Source organism: Saccopteryx bilineata, chromosome 3 (genome assembly GCF_036850765.1).
Source record: "Saccopteryx bilineata isolate mSacBil1 chromosome 3, mSacBil1_pri_phased_curated, whole genome shotgun sequence".
Taxonomy (NCBI): Eukaryota; Metazoa; Chordata; class Mammalia; order Chiroptera; family Emballonuridae; genus Saccopteryx; species Saccopteryx bilineata.
Window position 1 is genome coordinate 198,102,413 of NC_089492.1, and position 22,635 is coordinate 198,125,047.

At 46.4% G+C, this 22,635-nt stretch overlaps 1 protein-coding gene across 1 annotated transcript in view; it reads left to right on the top strand.

The window, feature by feature from the left end:
- The window catches only part of GMDS (GDP-mannose 4,6-dehydratase), a 797,768-nt gene extending 779,110 nt beyond the window's left edge, over positions 1 to 18,658 (top strand). The window contains exons 10-11 of the mRNA XM_066268525.1: positions 17,940 to 18,008; positions 18,226 to 18,658. Coding sequence (XP_066124622.1) covers positions 17,940 to 18,008; positions 18,226 to 18,288 — 132 coding nt within the window. The 3' untranslated portion in view covers positions 18,289 to 18,658. The remainder of the gene's footprint in view (positions 1 to 17,939; positions 18,009 to 18,225) is intronic.
- The last annotated feature ends 3,977 nt before the right edge of the window (positions 18,659 to 22,635 follow it).

Consider the following 22,635-nt stretch of genomic DNA (forward strand, 5'->3'; position numbering starts at 1 on the left):
AAGTTTCCCAAACTCACAAAATTCCCATGCCAGGAGACTCTTGGTATCCCCTGCCATCCTAGAAAGTAGTGGTTCCAGAGGCGGATTAAGGTCAGTTGAGGCCCCAGGCACAGAAGAAAATATTGGGCCCCTTGTCATTAGAAAAAAGTGTAAAGTTGGGGTTTTGCGGGGCCCTTCAGAAGTCGAGGCCCAGGGTGCATGTTCGGTGCGCCCACTGTTAAATCTGCCTCTGATTGGTTCCTAGAAGAATCCACACTAAAGCCTGGATCTACCCAAGGAAATGCGCTGGGCATCTCATGGCCTAGTAGCACTAGGAGGGTGTAGCTTGAAAGAAGCCTTCCACAGGCACATGGCCCGTGCTCTGAGTTTAGCCATTTATAAGTACAGAGGCCATGACCATGACAGCTCCCAATGTTACATGACATGATAGTCATTTCTGAGAAAACTACATTAATCACATTAACCAAAACAAGATACTCTATATTTATCCAAGGTTCCCTCTACAAACCTTTTACCTCTAGCTGGAGAAAAACAACAAATTCTTTTTCCCTTTTTTTTTGGGGGGGGGGGGTATTTTATTTTATTTTACTTTTGGATTTTCCCGAAGTTAGAAGCAGAGAGGCAGTCAGACAGACTCCATCATGCGCCCGACCAGGACCCATCTGGCATGCCCACCAGGGGGCGATGCTCTGCCCATCTGGGGCATTGCTCCATTGCAGCCAGACCCATTCTAACACCTGAGGCAGAGGCCATGGAGCCATCGTCAGCCCCTGGGCCAACTTTGCTCCAATGGAGCCTTGGCTGCAGGAGGGGAAGAGAGAGACAGAGAGGAAGGAGAGGGGGAGGGGTAGAGAAGCAGATCAGCACTTCTCCTGTGTGCCCTGGCTGGGAATCGTACCTGGGACTTCTATATGCCAGACCGATGCTTTACCGCTGAGCCAACCAGCCAGGGCCAACAAATTCGTTTTTGCTTTAAAATCCAAGGCGGCATCAAACCTCTTCACAGTCATGTCACTTCGACATAGAGAGTTGTATCATGGCAGCCTGGTATCTCTGAACATGCCCCCTTTTCTTTCTGATGTTAGGTGTCTACTACTGTATCTGCTTGAATCCATAATCTACACCAACAGCCTGACCAGGCAGTGGCGCAGTGGGTAGAGCATCGGACTGGGATGCGGAAGACCCAGGTTCGAGACCCCAAGATCGTCAGCTTGAGCGCGGGCTCATCTGGTTTGAGCAAAAGCTCACCAGCTTGAGCCCAAGGTCACTGGCTCAAGCAAGGGGTTACTCGGTCTGCTGAAGGCCCGTGGTCAAGGCACATATGAGAAAACAATCAATGAACAACTAAGGTGTTGCCACGCGCAACAAAAAACTAATGATTGATGCTTCTTATCTCTCCGTTCCTGTCTGTCTGTCCCTGTCTATCCCTCTCTCTGACTCTTTCTTTCTCTGTCTGTCTCTAAAAATAAACAAACAAACAAACAAACAAACTACACCAACAGTAATCCAACCAACAGTTGTCATGTTTCTGGACCTCTATAGAGTGGAAACATATTCTCCTCCTGTTATGTGTGTCACTAGGCATAATATGTCCTTCTTTTCCAGGGTGCGACTTGGTACCTTATCAAGAATGTCTACTTGATGGGCACCCATGGCTTGGCAGGGGATTGTTCTCACCTCCCATCAGCCCACTTACTAAAGAGATCAAACTCTGAGGGATGGAGTCTAGATAAAGGGGCTATTGATCGAGTCTTTAAAGCCAGACACACCGGGGTCTGGGTCTGTGCTCCACCATGGAGTGACCCTCGGCAAACTCCCTAACCTACTGGAGCCTCATTCTTCAGAGGTGCCATGCTGGGTGTTAGGAGGTTAAACCATATGAGGTCTATAAAGTTTTGAGCACATGGCACAAAGAAGGGACCCAGCAAAGTTGTTGGTATTGCCGGCTCAAAGGTATCCCCAGTGCCCCTGCCCTAAGCCAGTTATTGGGCTCACAGGCTTTACTGCCTCCTGGAGCAAGTGACAGCCAGCAGCCCTGTCACAATCAAGCCGTGAATGAATGGCCAGGGCTGAAAAGTGGAGCGGGCTTGCTGGCCTGCAGCAGAGGCTGAACAGCCACTAAAGAGAGGCTTCCTGATGCAGCAGCACTCTCCAAGAGGCCAGGCATTTAATTGTGATTCACATCGGCGGAAAATTTGTTTCCCCACTGTCATCATTATCTATTTATCATGCACGTGCCTCAGGGACACACGTGGCCCAGAAAAATAAGGTACCACAATGATCCACTTTATAACCACAAGGTAGCTGACTAGTGGCGGGTCATAGCTTCTCCATGACTTCAGTGGGAAGTCTGACACCTGGCTTCCACACGGCCTCGGGCAGCATGTCATAATCTCAGCCAGGCTCCACCCCCAGCTGACTGGCTTCCTGACAGCAACCTCTGCATGTAGCCATCAGTCTGGCTGCACACAGGTGCCATGGGAGCAAGGTCAGGAGAGGCCTCTCACCACCCTCTGCCACCTGGCTGTGTGCTAACTCAGCGGCTCACCCCACCACCCAGCTTTACTCAGGAGCAAAACCAAGTTCAGTGCTGAAGCTAAGCCAGACCAAGCCCAGCTAGACCGAAACTTGAATGATGCTGCTTCTGCTGCCCCCGTGGTTCTGACATGACGAGTGGTCATCAAGCAAGGAAAGGCAGTGTGGGATCCCTGAGGCACCGATGCAAGGCAGGCAGCCCTGTCTAGGTACCAGCAGTGCCCGCACAGTGGCAAGCAGTAGCCCTGGAAAGGGAGCCCCAATCATCCCCTCATTTCCAGATCAGGAAGCCTGGAGTTACAGACTCCTAGGCAGGGCCGAAACAGGGCCTCACCTTTCCTTGCTGTCTTTTCTGTCATTCCTGTTCCCTGTACAGACTGCAGGGGGTCAGGCCCAGGCAGGCTTCTTCAGTTCAGAATTCTTATCGCTGCTGGAATTAGGTGGCAGTAGGTGGCCTCTCCCCCATGGTGACAGTGTCAGGACCCAGGCTCTGAGACCCACAAACCTAGACGCTCTTCCGTCCTTGGTTTCCACACTGAGCCCAACCTTCCAGGAACCTTCACAGCGCTGTTTCTACTCACACAAGTCTGACCCTACAAACAGGCTTTGTACAGGACGCTTGAGGAGTAGCAGTAAAGCAAAGTGAAAGTGACTTGGACTGAGTCCCAAGTCTTTCTGTTGCCAGTCTTCCAACCTGCCCAGTCCTTTGTCATTCCTGGCTCAATTTTTAGACCACTTCTCTTCCCAAAACTCTAGAATCTTAACACCTCATAGTTGGCATCACTTTAGAAAGACAGGCCTACTTTCTGTGCTAACAGGTTTTTTGTTGGATTGATATGGCCAGAATTCTAGAACCATCCAAGGCTGCAGGCTGCCTTTGTCCCTCTTTCCTCTGTTTATTTGCAGAGCACATCACGCACATCAAAGAGAAACAGGGATCCTGCCTGGTGTTTTGTCCAGTCACTGTGTGAGGGAGACAATGTAGAGGCGCAAACATTTCCAGGACAGGTTCCTTGTGGCGGGAGGAGTTCACCCCCTTATCTCCTCTGACATTTTGGAGTGTCTCCTCTCTGTCAGCACTTAGCCCCATAGTTGTTAAGGATGATTCTGCAGTGCGATGCTGTTCTGGAAACACTACTTAGGGAAGAGCTCTAACTGCAGAGTGTGTCCTAACGATAGTCCCAAAGAGCAGAGGAACAGATGCACGGGTGCAGTGTGGGAGAAGTCATGGCTTGCGCTACTGGTATGGTGGCAGGTTATGTGACAAGAGTGTGATCTTTATATTTCCGCAATCAATAATTTCTCACATCTGGATGGAGCAGTCTTTTCCAAAGTATTTTTAAAAATACACTGAAGTGTTATTTTAGGCAAACCGGCAGGGTGTGAGCCAAACTCTTGTTTTATCTGCGGACATGAAAGCCACGTTTCATTGTGGGCAGCCTTGAGGCCCAGACTCTCGGCCTTGTCAGTGAAGGCTGCTTTGAGTGCACACAGAACACCTGCCAAGGGTTACTGTGCAGAGTGTCACACTTGGGAGTCCCCACCAAAGCTTTCATCAAAGTCAGCCTGATTATTTTCCACTGCATTTTCCTGAAAGGATGTTATGATTTTCTAAATGTTTGGTGGCTGGTGATAAATCAGGCTTTTATGATGTCATGTGAAAGGCCACCTCTCGGACTTCCTCCTGCAACAAGCCATAGATTAAAAGCAGGACATGTTGGTCATGTATAGTGGACACAGTTTAACTTAACCCTTTTTTTGCTTGTCCTAAGGCACAGCTGAAGCTGTCCATTTGCTAGGTCATGGAATAAGGCGAGGTGCCTTCCCACCTGTGCACATGGACTTACTTTCTCTGTGCTAATCAGACTTCCTCATCTAAGAAGCTTAAGCATCAAATCTAGATCCAGAACAAGACAGGGTGTTCCATGGAATGGTATAAAAGATCATAGGTAATTTTTTTTTTCTGAAGTGAGAAGCGGAGAGGCAGAGAGACAGACTCCCACATGCGCCTGACCGGGATCCACCCGGCATGCCCACTAGGGATTAATGCTCTGCCCATCTGGGCGTTGCTCCATTACAACCAGAGCCATTCTAGCACCTGAGGTGGAGGCCATGGAGCCATCCTCAGCACCTGGGCCAACTTTGTTCCAATGGAGCCTTGGCTGCAAGAGGGGAAGAGAGAGATACAGAGAAAGGAGAGGGGAAAGGGTGGAGAAGCAGATGGGCATTTCTCCTGTGTGCCCTGGTCGGGAATTGAACCCAGGACTTCCACACGCCGGGCCAACATTCTACCACTGAGCCAACTGGCCAGGGCCAATCATAGGTAATTTTATAAGAGTCATGAAAATGAGCGGTTTCCTTGAGCAGGAGATAGTCTCTAATGCCCCTGGGCTGTGCTAACGTGTTATACTCATACTTGGCTGGTAGCACTGTATATTCACACAGTGCACTTAAAAGCAATAAAAGGGTTCTCTTCAAGCCAAAACCTGATGAGTGCTCCATGAATTGTCTTTCCCTCACCCCCACATTCAATCTCTCCACAAGTTCTCTTCCTTCTGTGCCTCCAAAATAGGTCCCAAGTTTATCCATTTCCTCCCATCTTCCCATCCTGCCCCCCCCCCCCTCTGGTCTGGGCTGCCACCATCTCATTTGCTCTCCTCTCCTACACAGTTCCTCTGTAACCTGGCACAGTGCCCCATGGTGGTCTGGCAATGTCCAGTGGAGTGTATGCCTACACTTCTTAAAGCCCTCCAGTGGCCCAGAGCAGAACCCAGACTCCACACTGTGTGTTTTTGGCTGATAAAGGACTGTAAAATTTGAAGGAAAGCAGGTTCATTTTCTATAGATGAGTAGATCTTCATACACACACACAAACACAAACACACAGAGAATTTGGTGAAAACATTTTCAAAACACAAGCAAGTCTCAGTGCTGTGTCCCACTCTTTGGTGACCTCATAGAGAAGAGGCTCCTTAGTCATCAAGGTGAGTTTGTAGGTACAGTTTTGTAGTACTCCACCCTGCTCAGAACTACCAATGTCACGTGGAAGAAATCTACTCAAGACTCAAACTGATGTCAAGAGGAAGAGAGGCCTGGCCAGGTGGTGGCGCAATGGATGGAGCGTCAGACTGGGATGTGGAGGACCCAAATTCAAGACCCCGAGGTCGCCAGCTTGAGCGCGGGCTCATCTGGCTTGAGCAAAAGCTCACCAGCTTGGACCCAAGGTCGCTGGCTCAAGCAAGGGGTTACTCCATCTGCTGAAGGCCCGCGGTCAAGGCACATATGAGAAAGCAATCAATGAACAACTAAGGTGTCAAAACAAAAAACTAATGATTGATGCTTCTCATCTCTCTCTGTTCCTGTCTGTCTGTCTGTCTCTGTCTATCCCTCTCTCTGACTCTATCTCTGTCCCTGTATAAAAAATAAAAAATAAAATAAAATAAGAATGAAGAGGGGGAGGCCTGGCAAGGGAGGCAAAGAAGACCTGAATCTCCCTCAGCTTTTATTGATCAGAAGCAGAACAGAGGTAACAGGATTACAGGGAGGGAGATCAGGTGATAAGGTGAAAGAATGATTAATGGCTGTTTTGCTGACATGGATAAAGGGCTAATTTCAGTCAGTACATTCCTTTTCTTTTGCTAATTAACAAGCACAAAGGAAGGGGCAATCTAGAACCTCTAGGCTAATTTTCTAAAGCCTGTTCATATGCATTCCTTTGTGTCTGCACAAAGGTCACTCACTCACAGCATTTTGGTATTTGCATCCGAGAGACATTCACTCAGGGGTTTTAACTAAAGTTCCCCAATCCAAGCCATATAGGGTTCAAGGTTAGATGAGTGACTCCCTACACACTTTCACTCCAGCCAGGATTCTATTCATACAGCAGGAAGGGAAGGGTGGGACGCCACCTCAGCAGCCCTCAGAAGGTTGAATGTAGCCCCATGTGGCCAGAAAAGGAACAGCCCTTCCACCTCCCACCCCAGGAGGTGCTGGAGCAGCAGGCCAGGCCCCTGATCTCTGATCCCGGATCTTGGGCCTGGTGTCCTGGACCTGATAATCCCTTCAAGATTAACCAAATGTTTCTAGGTTGGGTGGACCAAATCCATCAAAGTGTGGCAGATTTTTTAGGAGGAATAGGATTTGTGCATTTGAATCAGAAAATTAGTACATTGGTATCAGAAAATCAGACTTATGAACTACATCAAGCTGAATTTGCGATGTTTATAATGGTGGCCTACCAGCTGCAGATGTGCTAAGGGACAATCAGTGACTAGACCATAAAGTCTTGTGACAGCATGGCTTTACTGATAAAGGCCTGGGCCCCATGATAGGGATTAGATTACCCAGGAAGTCAGATGTAATCTGATGAACATCTTTTATTTCTCCAAACTTGTTTTGGCCTTCAGTGCCCCTCAGTCACTCTGTCCAGATTCAGTGGCCTTCTCTCTGCTCCTCAGACTGAGTGAATTATTCCCTAAGGCTTTTGTATCAAAGACTCTCGTACCTCAGGTCTTCATGTGACTGGCTTTTTCATGTCATTCAAGTCTCCTTTTCAGGAAGGCCTTCCCACCCAGCCCTTCGACTCTGTCAAGCTCAGCTCTTCTTCCATCTTCTCCCTGCACTCCCCTTGCCTGAAACGGTCTCATTCATATCTCCTGCACTCTTGACTGGCTCTCCCTGCTGGGCTGGAAGCTCGTAAGAATGGCCTCCTCTTGTTCATGGTGATTCCCCAGCATCTAAAACAGTGAGTGTTTGGCAACACTTAAGAGCATGTGGAATGATTACAATAATTGGGAGAAAGCATAATACAAAATCCTGTATACTCTGATTACCATTGTTCAAAAAATAATCTGAAAATATAAGTTGTGTTGGAGTGCAGGTAAAAGTAACATATAAGTATAAAATAAAAACTGTAGGACAACCTACTTTAAAGTATTACATTCTCACCCATAATGTTACTACAAAAAATTAAAAGAATGGCTTTTTCTACAACTTAGCAATAAAAGCAACAGATAGCCTGCATACAATGTATTAAAACTGATGCTGATTACTTTCCGTGTGCAATCTTGAATTCTCACAACATCCCTGCAAGATAGGCTGTGTTTTCCCCATTTTACAGTTTTAAACCCTGAAGCTCAGAAACATTGCCCCCCAAGGCCACACAACTAAGTAGTTGAGCCATGATATGAAGCCAGGTCTCTCCAGTGATGCCTTGAGTTGTTGGTATCTACGAACCTTTTGTTATTGAGATATAATATATGTAAAGTAAAACACACACATCTTAACTGCTTATATAGTTTGGTCTGCTTGGACAAACACATGCATTCAGGAACCCTACATTCCTCTTTAATATAAAAGCAACACCCAAAATTTCTGTCTGCATCTCCCCTGCCTGTACTCTTTCCTGACCTAATCTATATCACCATCAATTCAAGTGCCTGTCCTAGAACTTCCTGCACATTGAACATACTTCATACAACATATACTCTTCTCTGTCCATCTTTTTCATTCAGTATTGGAGTGTATTGATATTTTTATATGTTGATGTAGTCTTTATTACTTAGAGACCAGTATGCCACTCAGATTAATATAGCATAAAGTATATTGCTTAAGAACTTTCTAGAGAAGGTTTGTCCTACTGAGCATTATGAGTGCTGGACTAAGAACCAGAAATCCTGGTTTTTAGTCCAAAACCCTACCGTGGCTTTGTTATATTAATCAAGCTATCTAGTTTAAATATCTCTATAGATGCATCCAAGTATAGGATTATATTTCTCTTATAAAGATGAAGAAGAAAGAATGGCAGATAACCACATAGTATAGATAATAACAGTCTGGTAAAACTCTCTGTTAACCGGGATAACAGGAAACCAGATGAATGAGTAAATAAAATCACAGAAACCAAAAGATGCACTTAGTACTCATCTTTTCCCCTTGCTTAACAAATCTCATAGTAGTTACCTTGATTTCTCCTCAAATATAAAAGTCCCCAGAGAAACAACCAAAAAGTATGAAATTGTGTGTGGCACATTACCTGGTTAATCCTAGAGTTTTAGAAGTTACTGAGGGAATGAATGTTTTAATGAGCATGTGGATGTACATTTGAATATGTCGTTTCCATCTCGGTTGGGAGGAGGATGGCTGACCTGATGGCCGATGGGAGGGAGGAAGGGACAGAGGAGGGGTTATTGAAGGGGCTTTCTTGAATTTGAGTGACCTAATGTATTATATAAGTTCGGAAAAAAAAACCGAAGGAAAAAATATCCCATTATATTATAAAGGCATTCATAATATTTACAGTATTCTTAATACTAATGTTCAAAGGGAGTAGGGGAACCTTTTCTAAAAAGTGGGATAGATTTTCTAACAAACTGGGAAGGAGCAAGCTTGAAGAAAATCACCTTCACCTTGTGGGAGAAGGGGTCCCCTGTGGCCCTAGCTGGCCTTCCTGGGGTAGGGGGAGTAGGAGTAGCAGACTGAAGACAAGCCAAAGGACAGAGCTGGGCTATGACCCCACAGACACTGTGCAGGGCTTTAGTCCTAGGGACGAGGCCACCTGACACAGATACAAGATCTCCTGAGTTGCATTATAAATGTGACTGTCTTGAGGTTAATTAGCTGATGTATGTGAAGTGCTTTGAGGGTAAAAAGTACTAAGTGTCGGAGGAAAAGCAGCCATGGCTCACACTCCAGAGTGCCACTTGCCAATTATGCCAGAAGGATCTTGAATCAGCCTATTTAAAGGTGTTTTATCTCCCTCACCTCCTACCAGCACGGGTGAATTTTAAGCCCTGGATGCAGTTATTAGCCCTAACCATTAATTGCTAACAAAGAGGTGCTGCTGGCTTTGAAGCCTGGAATGCTGAGATCACTCACAATCTTATCTCCCTCTCATTAACTGGCCTGCACTACAACTGTGAGTCAGCCCCTATCAGCTGGGGAGGGGGAAGATCAGTGGAGAAATCAGAAGCGAGAGGGCCCCAGTTACAGTACTTAATTTAGCTTTCCCCAGGCTGGCCCCGCTGCCAGCACCAGGGATCAGGAAACAAAGCTAACCAGAAAAATTAACTCTACAATTATAATTACAAATGTAGAACAGGTACAGAAAGTTCTAGCCCAGTGGTTCTCAAACTTTTTGAAGTCGGGGCGCATTTAAAATCCTACAAATAATTGTAGGTGCACTACATACAAATTTCTGAGAAATATGTTATAATAATTAAGTCAATTGTTAAAAAAATATAAAGTCCAAGCGTGCTTTTATGGTAATTAAACAAAATAAATATGACAAAATTAAATATATTCTGACATTAAAAAACATTTTTATGTTACATTTTTTGAGTTATGCTTTTTAGAATTCATAAAAAAAGGAGTTAAAAAATAAAAAAATGACAAAAAAGTTATTTTTTTATATATATAGATACATTCTTAGTAAGATTTAGTAAATTCGGCAGGTCCCGGTACAAATGTATTAAGATTTTTCATTCTTGTGTTCATGAGAAACATCAGCCTGATGTGTCCTAGCGATTTCTTCAATGTTTGGGCATATATTTGAAAGACAAATTCTCATTTCCTCGTCAATACATTGAAGAATTCCTCTCTTTTTACTCTTAACTGTGTTGAGTGCAAAAAACCCCCACCATACATATCATCTTAACTTTACACCAAACAAAGGATAGAAGAAACTTGCCTCCAGTCTTTCCGGGGAACATGGGGGCAGTGTAAACAGTCCAGCACCACAACTTAACAGCCTTTTGCAACCTAATCAGGCAAGTGAGGTGGGGGTTGGGCAGACTGTCAGCTTACAGCCAGTTCCTTACACCTCTGTCCCCCAAAAATCTAAACTCCAAAAACCCTGTTGGTTTTTTGGTCCCCAACAGGCACATATTTCTCTGGAATACCACAGGGTGCACCTGGAAATCTAGGCGCACAGAGCACACTTGAGAACCACTGATCTAGTGCCTCATAAACATGTAGGACACAGGCTACATCCCCCAGTCTTATTTGCCTATTGAAAAGCAACCTCTTAAATACTCACCTATGTGTAGATAGCTCCCCAACAGCTTCTAGATTCAGAAGCTCAAGAAAACATTTTCTTAGAAATGCTTTCATCTGCTCAACCCACTCAGACCTGAGCCTGGCTGAACAGGACAGGCCCCAGCGGCCGACGGGACAAAGTGGTGCCAACGGCTTGAGTGTTCCTGGGACCTTGCTCCAGGGGAGTCCTGCTTCTTTACTCTATTGAGGGAGAAGCTGGGCATAAAATATGTGTAGTGTGTGTGTCCACAGAGCAGAAAAGACCACTATCCTTGTCACTTCATGTCTCAAGCACATGTGCCTTAAAGGATTTCCTCCAGAATATTTTTAAGACAATCTACAAGCAAATTAATGTGTTTGTGTCCTGTACTTCTCCTGTATAATTGTGTTGTCTGTGTGTCTTTTAGAGCCTTTTTTTGCCCAGCTCCATTTCTCTTTTTATGCTAACCATATTTTAAAAATACAAATGAAAAAATAATTATCTATATATAGGCTGCACTATAAATGCCATTAGCTGGGTTCTCCCTTTATAAAGTGAATACTTTCTTTTTACACCACATTAAGCTTTATTTACAAATATACACATAATGAAGACAATGTTGTCATCCACCTTCCAAGAAAGTTCTTCCAGGCCGTGGCCAGATGGCTTAGTGGTAGAATGTCGGCCTGGTGTGTGGAAGTTCGGGTTCAATTCCTGGTCAGGGCACACAGGAGAAGCACCCATCTGCTTCTTCACTCTTCCTCCTCTCCTTTCTCTCTCTTCCCTTCCCACAGCCAAGGCTTGGAGCAAAATTGGCCTGGGCGCTGAGGATGGCTCCATGGCCTCCACCTCAGGCGCTATAATGGCTCCAGCCACAACAAAGCAACAACTCAGATAGGCAGAGCATCACCCCCTGCTGGGCATGCCAGGTGGATCCTGGTTGGGCGCATGCAGGAGTCTGTCTGACTGCCTCTCCACTTCTAACTTCGGAAAAGTACAAAAAAAGAAAAAATAAATAACTCTCCCACACTAGGTCAACTTTTGGCTTTCTCATTCCTGTCTGGGGATACATGTAGAAGAGTTTTTTTCCCTTTGTTTGGTGACTCCTAATAGCTACTGATTCCAAATGACAAATTCTACCAATTGAAAATAAGTGGTTCCCAGCAAAGAAAAATGGGATCAAGTGAGGGGTCACAAGATCCTAGAGACCACTGTCAGGCACTACCCAGGAGATCAGGACAGCACATCCTGAGTCTAACTAATGGGGCTCACGTGTGAGGCCACCAGTGGTGGTGACAGTGTCACTGCATGAGGGCTTGGCCAGGACTTCAGAGTACATGTACATTGCCTGTGCCCACCGCCTCCCAGTGGCCTTTGCCCAGGCGATTGGAGAGGGGACGCTGTGTTGAGGTGGGGCCTGCTCACTCTGTTTGCTCCCCTTGCCACTTATCTCCACGGTTAGAATGCTCATTGGAGCCAGTGCTGACTGACTCAATTTTCCTGTGGCTGAGCCCCAGTATTGTTTGTGCTGTGACCATACTCTGTCAGCCCTGCTGATGGACAGTCCCACTGAGTCCAGCTTCCGAGCAGACGAGATGGCCTGCTGTTTTCTCCTTGTCTCTTATCACCCCTTGTCATTAAAGGGGATGCCTGGCTTCAACTTCAATTTGTGCAGATAAACAGTAGTAAAGGGGAGAGAGAAGGGAAATGTTCATTACTCTCATTAGGGCCTCTCCATCTCTTACTGCTCTGAGGTTTACTCCCTCTTTGGGAAGATTTCAATCACAGGATATATTTATGAGCATCTGAGTTGAAGTGGCACAAGAAGGGACATTATACTGCAAACTTTCTGGGAGAACTTTTAGGCTTTGATTTTCCCCCCTATTCTTACTGACTCTCAGCTGCCTATCTTAAACCTTGAGTGGGACATTCTTTGAAGCTTTTTCCATTTTACTTAAGTTTTGGGGGTATGAGGTGCTTTTTTTTTTTTTTTAGTTTTGTCTTTCTAAAAAGCATTTCCCCAAGAATATATCTTTCCTGCTCACTCTCCATTAGCATAAAGTTAGATCAAGAACCAAATTCATTGGCATTTTTTTATTCCCTTGGAGCCTAAGCTATTCTGCAATTTTGCTTTTTTAAGAAAAGTGGAAGGAAAGAAATGAATGCCGAGTGCCACTCCAGCTCCATAGCTTGGATTCCTGACCGTTTAACCAGGGTTCTCATCACTCTTAATTTTCCTTATTTTTTTTTTTTTTCATTTTTCTGAAGCTGGAAACAGGGAGAGACAGTCAGACAGACTCCCGCATGCGCCCGACCGGGATCCACCCGGCACGCCCACCAGGGGGCGACGCTCTGCCCATCAGGGGGCGACGCTCTGCCCATCCTGGGCGTCGCCATGTTGCGACCCTCCTGGGTGTCGCCATATTGCGACCAGAGCCACTCTAGCGCCTGGGGCAGAGGCCACAGAGCCATCCCCAGCGCCCGGGCCATCTTTTGCTCCAATGGAGCCTTGGCTGCGGGAGGGGAAGAGAGAGACAGAGAGGAAGGCGCGGCGGAGGGGTGGAGAAGCAAATGGGCGCTTCTCCTATGTGCCCTGGCCGGGAATCGATCTTAATTTTCCTTATTAACATCCTCTGTCTATAAAACTTCTTTTTTACAGCACTCATTTTTTTTTCAAAATGCACATTAGAAACTTAACAACTTCCTGCCAAAAGAGCTCACACTCCTCAAATATGTTTCTCTGCCTAAACAAATGTCCTTTGCAAACCTTACAAGCAGACCTGTGGAGGATAATGGGGCACCCCACGCATAATTTGAAATAGATATTAAAATTTCCCCAGTGCAACCTCAATGAAAGAGAAAGAGAAAATGAGACTGTGAACTTTGAAGAGATATGTGATACAATCTGTTTAATAGCATTCCCCACAATGATTTTAGGTAATGTGGGTGGGTATCAAAGGGATTTAATGGGTTAAATAATCATCAGAATAAAATAAGATTGAGGGAAGGAAAGAAAACTAACCAATGTCATGGAAAGATGTTGCTATCTTGATGGAGACGAAAAGGTGCCCGGGAGACTCAAGGAGAGGGAACTATAGTTAGCAGAGAAGATAATGTCCCAGCATTGTCTCTGCTTTGCTGGACTTTATGTTAACTACTATGGGCTCAGAAACTGGCTTAATGACTTTTCCAGGATTTGGTCTGGCCCTTTATCAGTTCACTTTAACAAGAACATAAGCCAGGAAAGCCAGAAAAAATGCTGCAGCAAAACATTCCCTCCTGTGGTACTGCTGTCCACAGCTTTGACCACTGGCCTTGGCCTTTTGGGTTTATGCCTAGACAAAGAGTTAGAGGACAACTCCTTAAGGTCAGACAAATCAACGGTGATCAGGGACTCTGAGAAAAGAGAGGGGGCTCTAAGCACCTGGATACAGACATTTTCTCTTGTTCATGCTGCTTTGCTGCTATAAAATGCTCAGCTAACCCTAATTGAATTTGACAATAATAAATCACATGTTGAAACTGTATAGCTCACCTAAGGAATAGCCATGGAAGTGGTGAAGACACCAGAAGCCAGAGTTCAGGAAATGTCATATTCATATAGAAATGCTTTAAATTTTTCTCAGGGCTTTATTGTCTTTTATAAAGAAATATTCCAGACCACCCAGTGCACAAAGTCCATTTCGGAAACTGTACATAAAATCATCACTTGAATTCAGCGTTCACCCCTGTTGTCATACTATAGCTTTAAGCCTATAAACAAAAAAGGAACTGAATGTTCAAAAAAAAAAAAAAAAAAAAAGAAGAAGAAGAAGAAGAAGAAAAGAGCAAAACAGATGAACACATTCTTCTCTCTCATCCTTAGGAGCTGATCACACCCTAGTGGAGAGGGTTTGTGAAATTTAAAAGGAAACTATATTTTGGCCTTATTTCCTCTCTCCCTCCCCATTGCTCCACCAAGTTCTAGGAGAGCAGTGCCCAGTGTCGCAGAAAGAATACAGCTTCCAGAGCCCTGGCTCCGTAGGTCAGTTGCTTAGAGTGTCATCCTGATACTCCAAGGTTGCGGGTACAAACCAATGTCTCTCTCTCTCTCTCTCTCCCTTCCTTCCTCTCACTCTAAAATCAATTAAAAACAAACAAACAAAAAGAATACAGCTTCCACAATCTCAGTTCTGTTCAAGCTAGCTGAAGACTTCTTTAAAGAAGTATTTCCACATCTTTGCTGTCCCTCTAGAGCCCGTGTGCTGCCACGCCAGTCCTCCCCCATGCCACTGCTTAAGGACACCTTATGCAGTAAACTTTGCAGACTGAATGATTTACTCTATCACAGCAGGAAGGGGTGAGAAAGTCATTTGGGAGGAGGGAATTGTAGGACAGGCTGGGATGTCCTTAATCTTCCCCTAGAAGCTGACTGAGGCACATGCCTACGGGCTGCTGTAGATGTCAGCTCAGTTGCATCTGGCATGGAGAGCCACTGTTTTGTTTTGATGGAACCTCATCCTTTCCTTCACAAGGTCTCTTGGTCTAATTAAATTTCAGGGAGACAGAGGCTTGGCAGGAGGTTAAAGTAAGCTACTAGACAGGAATGTAGGAGTTGGGCTTAAAACTAAATTGGGAAGTTTAACTGGGTGAGTCTCTGGTTTCAATGAAATACTTTTACAGTGTATGGTAGCAGTGTCTGTTTCTAAGCTTTGGAAACCATTTTTCCCTTTTCTTAATTGTAGTTCCTCAGTTGTTTTTACATTATGAGCTACTTGTAGAAAAATACAGGAAACATAATTACAATACAAAGCTCCCTTTCCCAAGCCTACGGAGATCGTTTGAAGCCAAACTTGGTTTTAGGGTTTTGCTAACTATAAGTTCGGAGTCATGAATTGCATCTTATGCAATGTAGTTGATTTACAACAAGTGTTATATGATTAAACAATCACCATGTTTCTTCAAGCTGGGTAACTGCTATAGAATTTGAGGGCCATGTTGCTTCATGACACCACATATCATAGCTCCCTCTGGAGAAAAAGAATGGATATCTTTGTGACTCTCATAGTAAAAAAGAGGTATTGTAAAAGTATCATATTTCCCCATGTATAAGATGCACCTTAATTTGGGGGCCTGAAATTTGAAAAAAAAATGTATTACATAAAGTTATTGAACTCAAGTTTTACTCATCATAAAATTCATACAACTCCTCATCACTGTCAAAACTCCCATCCATTAGCTTGTCCTCATCTGTGTCTGATGATGAATCACTGTCTTTAATATGAGCACAAAAACAAGTGTGAAAAAGCGGGAAATTCAGGTAGAAAAATCCCAGCCACTGTATAAGACGCACCCAGTTTTTAGATCCCAAATTTTTTGGAAAAAAATGTGCATCTTATACATGGGGAATGCAGTATATAGAAGTTTATTTAGGGAAAGGAAAGACAAATAAAAATAATTTGTTTTTCCACTTATATTTTCAGTTCCGTGTAGCCTTGTGTTAAATTGCTAATTATTAATTTTTGTATCCAATTTTTCCTGAAGAATCTCTATACAACTTGTTTTACTGTTATTAATACTCTAGACAGGAACTCAGTACTTCAGTGTATTGTGAAATGGAAAGCCTTTGGGAAGTGTGATTTATTCAGCCCTGAAAAGTAGTGATGAATGGTGGAGAATGAGAGCTGTTGAATGCACTCTCTTAGAGCGCAGTTTCCAGCAAACAGCACAGCTATGCAGAGGGAGCATCCAGACACCCTTGGATCGGAAAGGCTTCCCAGTGAGGGTAAGAGCCCACAGTGCCCTGCAGGACAGGTCTTGCCCAGCTCCTTGTGGCCTCCCCACTGCCAGTCTGCGGCACACCCTGGGCCTGTGTGCCCTTTCAGGGGAGTCTGAAGAAAAACCATGCGGAAGGCTTTTCACTGCAGCTCTGTTACCTGTGACTTTCACCTGGTATCACTGGTTTGGGGTTGTTCTTTAATATCGTCAGTAGAGAAAATGGTGTCTTAATGAGATACTTGTGTTTCAAGTTCAGTTATTTTCTCACTGCCTTCACATTATTCTGTTTCCAGTATTCATATCTTGTGCACTATGTGATCGATACATTTGTATATTATAGGTAAAAGCTAAATGTTTATCTTACCCCCAAAATGGTCACGTACTTTTCTTTCTTTTATCTTTTTTCTTCTTTCCTTTTCATTCTTTCTTTCCTTCCTCTCTCCTTTCCTCCCTCCTTCCCTTCTTCCTTCCTTTTTTGCAAATCATCTTGAAATCCTTATCTCAGATTTTTTTTTAGAGAGCTGCAATAAGAAATTGGTGAGTGAGCGCTGAGATGCAGAATTCATTTATTCCCCGTGCTTTTCCTTTAAGCGCGTTTTCCTTCCAAGGAAGTGTTTTACATGGATGGCAACCCTGCGAAACCCCGGGTGGGTTTTGCAGTTCATGCTCCGCGCGGCATAGCTCTCTGTGAACGGACTCGACCACAGCCGTCAGGGCCAGGCTGTTTTATGTTTTTGGGGTTTTTTTTAGTATTTTGATAAGCCCCTCTCAGATGGGATAAGAAACTCAAGTATCAAGCAAATGGCGGCCCCGGCCTCTCATACAACAATCAAAGGTTCGTTTGAAAATTAACTCGGTCGCCCGGCAGCGCGGTTCGATGACAACGAACAGAGGGAAACTGCAAGGCCAAGCGTGCTCTCGGAGCTGTGTTTTAAGACTGCGGGTTGCACCGCATTTGTGGGTAGAAATGAACACTTTCTACGGAAGGCATAGACCCGCACAGAATAGACCACACCGCATAGAGTGCCCCAGGTGTCAGAGCGAGGGCTGCTCGTGGATGGAGCTTCAGTTTCGTTTTATGTGCACATGGGTGTGCTGGTGGCGGTGTGAGCCGCCGTCTTCCGAGGGTCAGAGGGGCTGGGCGGGGCGCTGGAGCCGACCCGGCCGGGTCCCGCCTGGGCCGACGCACCCAGGCCGGGTCCCCACGCCGCGCTGCGGGTGATTGGAGCGGGCGCGGGGCGTCCCCTGCAATGAGAGGAGCCGGCGGGGGCTGCAGGGTGATTGACTCCGTTTTCTCTCTACTTGCCTAAGAAATGTAGTAATTTAAAACAGTTCTCTCGGTAGCGTCCCTGTCAACTTCATGTGTCTTATTTTAAAGTCACCGAGCCCCCCGTGGTACGCGTCCGCGGTGCGGACAGACGGACGGCTGTCACGGTCCCCACCTGGCTGCGCCTCGCGTCCTTAAACGTAACCTTCACAAGTGTTGGCTCCCGGAGCCGAGACAAAGTGCCCCGCGGGACCCAAAAGAAGGAAGCGGGGTTCTTGACCAACAACAGCCTGCGTAGGACCGTGTCTCCACGCTCCAGCCCGCCAGCCCTGACCACGCCTGTTTCTCTCCCCCTCCGCCCCGCAGGACTTTCTGCAAGGAGACTGCACCAAAGCGAAACAGAAGCTGAACTGGAAGCCCCGGGTCGCCTTTGATGTAAGTGTCCTTTTCACGGCAGGGCCTGTGGGCCCGCTGGCCACTCCGCCGCGCTAATTTGGGCCTGGCCCCACGGGAGGGGGCCGCCTGGCGGGCATTTGGGTGCTCCAGGTGCCCAGGATGGAGGGCGAGGGGGGCAGAGGGGAGGCCACCTTAGGGGCAGGAGAGAGTGACATAAAACCTGTCCGCAACGCCCACTCCCTGTCCCGGGTCCCAGGAGCTGGTGCGGGAGATGGTGGACGCCGACGTGGAGCTCATGAGGAACAACCCCAACGCCTAAGCGCCACAGCCCAGCCAGAGCCGCGCCTCCGGCTTCGTCCTGGCAAAACCAACCAGCGCAGGACGCTGGCGTGGTCCTGGGAGGGGCGAGGGGCGTGCCCTTCCGATGGCTGCCCAAGACCCTCGCAGCCTCTACGCGGTGGTCAGACCAGGAGGACCGGGGCACCTCAGCTTTGCAGCATCCGGGTTGTGGCACTCCGGGTTCGGCCCACTTTCCTTTTGTCGAGGCCTCTTCTGAATGGTTTTATGAAATCAACAAGATATTTTAATCATCCATTCACTTTACTTGAAATTATGTCATTAGATAATTGAGATTGTGGGGCTTTCAAATGGTTTTTCTTTTTTCTTATTAAAAATGGCCTTTCTATGAACCAGCAGAAGTTGATGTCCATATTTTCTGTAAGTTATAAAAGTAGCTATAAGTGCCCCCAAATAAAACAAAACAAAAAGCCCTGGTCCCTGCCTCGGAATGAGATACCTTCCTTCAGGCCTGCTCCGTTTTGAGAGAGCCCCTGCTGGCAGACCCCTGCCAGGCCAGAGTCTGACTTGGTCAGGGCATCCTCCTAAGTCTCCACCTGGGACATTTCTTTTTCCCTCCCAGTGACAATCAGCCACTCTATCCAGCAGATTTGGAAACCCAGTTCCTACAGAAAAGAGGCATTCACACCCTCTCTGGTCTCTACTGACTATAATTAGAACCCATGGGGCTCTAATCATCTCAAAGAAGGCTTCAGAAATAGAGGGGGGTTAGAAGAAGAAACTTGAAGGTAAGTAAATATTGTTGGAACATTCCATGCCAAAGTCTCTGGGTTACCCAGAGGTCTGTGAGCCCAGGCTTTTCCTTGTGGTCTAGAATCTTACACAATACTTATTTCCAACCTCTCCTTAGTACTAGATCACTTTGTAAATCCAGTTTTGATTTAGTCAGTCAACCAATTTACATTAAGTGCCTAATATATGCCAGATACTGTGCCCTTCAACAACATCAGAATTAATTAGAAATTATAATAAAGAGGTTTTAAGTTTGGGCCTCAGATCACTGAACGCAGTTTCACTGAGTGCATCATATAGGCGGCCTGGCTTTGACCACAGGTATGTGCTCTTGCGCCATGGACAGTGCATCTGCACAGCTGAAGGCAGGCAGACACACAAACATATGGAATCCGCAAGCAGCAAGCAAGAATTTGTGTACAGGTGGATATCTCTGCATGAAATACAGTATTTTGCCATAGAACAAATTAGGTCAAGACTCTTCTTCTTCCCCTCCAAGGAAAATAAAATAAAACTTTATAGCAAATGGAATTCCAGTCTTTGACCATGCTCCTGTGAGTGCGGGTGAACTGTTTCTGAATGTCTTCACCAGCAGGTTTATGGTCTGGGGGAGGACCCAAGCTCCAACGGCTGGCGGCAGGAAAGAAGGCTCTTTGTGTGGCTGCCCGAGTTGCTGCGACAGCATGCTGGCCAGGGCCAGCTTCAGCTTTGATGGAGCAGAACTAGGGTGGCCTGAGCTGCCCCCCCTTCTCAGAAGCTGCCCCAGGACGGGCCTTCTCCCAATCGGGATGCTGCTAATTGGAAACAGATGGTCCCTGGCAGTCTGGGCCTCCAGGACTAGGCAGGCTGGTAGGCACACATACACACACACTTACACATACATACTCACACACTGTCACTCACAGATTTCAATACACACATCCAAACACTCACAAACACAAACACACACCTACAAACACTCCATCTTACACACTCACACATTCACTCACTTGCAAGCACAACTCACAAACCTGCTATCACACAGTGTCACACACTCACAAATCTCACAAATAAATATTCATACACATTCCCCTTAGCCTTGACCTGATAGGCACCTCCTCTCCTCTGACCCCCTGAACTCTCCACCTCATCCCATACCCAGGCCTAGAAACCACTCGGGAACTCAGGGCTTACAGTAGCCCCATTCAATTCAATGTTTTGTGGCTTGTTAACCTAAAGATATAAGAAGCTTTTCAGGAGAGATTCTTGGTAGGAGTTTAATGGGACCAGGAGAGATTCTAGGTAGAAGTCTAATGGGACTTTAGTGAAGTCATAATATTAAATTATTTTTCTCAAAGTGGCCCAGGGAACCAGTTTTTGCAGGACATGGAAAGTACTTTTGGTTGCTAACATTTCTCTATTCCTGCACCCTCAATGGAGGGAGCAGAGTCATTTTGGTTTCCTAGGCCTCCCTGTGTATGTTTCAAAGAAAAAGAAAAGGAATTTGAGTATTTCTCTACTTTCTGTGCTGTGACTTCCATTTGGACATCCTTCAAGAGAATTCTACTTTAAATCTCAACTCAGTTTCAGTAACTTACTTTCCTTTTTTTTTTCCTGCTCTGTCAGCTTTGGCTATTCATTTTAGATGTGATAAAATATGTTCCACCTCCATTTTTTTAAAGTTAAAAACTAAGACAGTTAAAATGTCACTATACTCAAATATAATATAACAGAGCAGCCCAGCCCCACATTGGTGTCTCAGATGAGCAACAAGGTGCATGGATACCGGGGTCTTGCTTTCCTTCAGACTGTCCTGGGCTGTGTGCTGCCCTGTAAAGAATTAAGAGGGAGCTAGGTCAGGCAGAATAAACCTGACACACCTCTATAGCTATTCAGAAACAAAGGCCCACAGCAGCCTGCAGGATCTTTAGGGGAAGTGCTAAACTGCTTGGAAGATAATGTTCCATGCAAGAGGGCTCCTTTGAAAAATCCATTTCAGGTCTGTGACCGTTTTCTAGTAAACCAGTACAGAAATTGCTTCGGGCTCTGGTTGTCTACTTTAATCGCCTCCATAGAACCCTTGGCCACCCACTGGTGGGCTCCTTGTGAATGTGACCTTCTCTGTATTATGAAAAGTTTAGCAGGAGACAGCACTGAAATTTCATTTCGAAAGAACATTAAACGTGTTTACAAGTAACTTTATTTATTTATTTGGAGAGAAGAAGATGGTGGGAGAGGAGCAGGCAGCATCAACTCATAGTTGTTGCTTCTCCTACATGTTTTCACCCAGCTTGGGTTTCAAACTAATGGCCTCAGCATTCCAGGGCTAGGCTTTACCTACTGGGCCACCACAGGTCAGGCACAAATAACTTTTTAAGCCCCAAGAAAAAAAACCTCAAAGCACCTCAAGCATCTTGTTTGTATATGGGAATTCCAAACAGGTATTCTGTTTTAAGATGTATCCCAGTAAGTCCAAGTTCACATGTCATCTATTTTTCAAGACCTGCACTGCAGCCTTCAGTAGATGATGTAAGGAGTTGGGGGGGGAGGGCACCAGGTTTTACAAAAAGATCGTATATGTGTGTGCGTGTGTGCACGTTTCTTACAGTCAGATCTACATGTTCAAACAAACATAGGCACCTCTTAAAATTGTGGGTTTTAATCATTGCAGATGCCAAGAGTTTTTATAAACAGCTGTGACAATTGGGACACAAAGCCCCTCTAGGGGATGGCCCATCCTCCGTAGTAGGGGTTTCCCACGATCCACAAAGTCCTTGGAATCCTCAGGGTGCTGCTGCCCTACCCCAAACAAGCTTGAGGCCCAGGCGACCCAGCCTAGCTCCTGCCCGGTGCACACCCAGAGCCCGTGGAGCACATTTTGAGGGCATGTACCATCGTGATTATTACCAGAGGCTGGAACTCCAGCTACTTGGCTGTCTGGAGCTGTGAGGCCACCACTCCCTCCTTCCCCCAAGCCTGAGCTGCAGTGGATGCATCCTCACCCTCTACCCCCACCCCATTCAGCTCACTCACGATCCCCAAAGTCCTTTCAGGGCCCCTTTACGAATATGGTGACCGATCCCCACCCCACCCTTGCCCGTTTCCTCAGCCGGAGCCTCGGCTGGGAGGCCAACGACCGCAGGCTGACCCCGGGCCCCGCCGCCGCCTAGTCCCCGTCTCCAGCCCTTCCTCCAAGGTCAGGGGTCGCACACAGCTGACGCCCCAGACGCCCTGTTCTTAGCTGCCCCTTTTGATCTTTAAACTCGAGGCCGAGGTGCCCGCCTCTCGCTTCGGGCCGCTGGCACTGGGACCGCTCTCTGCCGGTGTGCTGCAGGCCTGACGGTGGCTGCGGAGGCCTAGGCTGGCATACACACCGCTCACTAGCTCTGAGCTCTCGGCCCAGCCTCTAGTTCTTCGGGCTTGCAAGCCTCGACAGGACCTTGGAGGCTGGGTCATAGGGTTGCTGGCTACTTTGGACCGGGGGAGGGGGGGGGTTGTATGTGCGCATGTGCTGCCCTCCTGTCCCTCTGCCCAGGCCTGTGGGACAGACCCGCGCGCATGAAGATGCGCTGACGGCCTCGCGCTCTCCACCCGACGT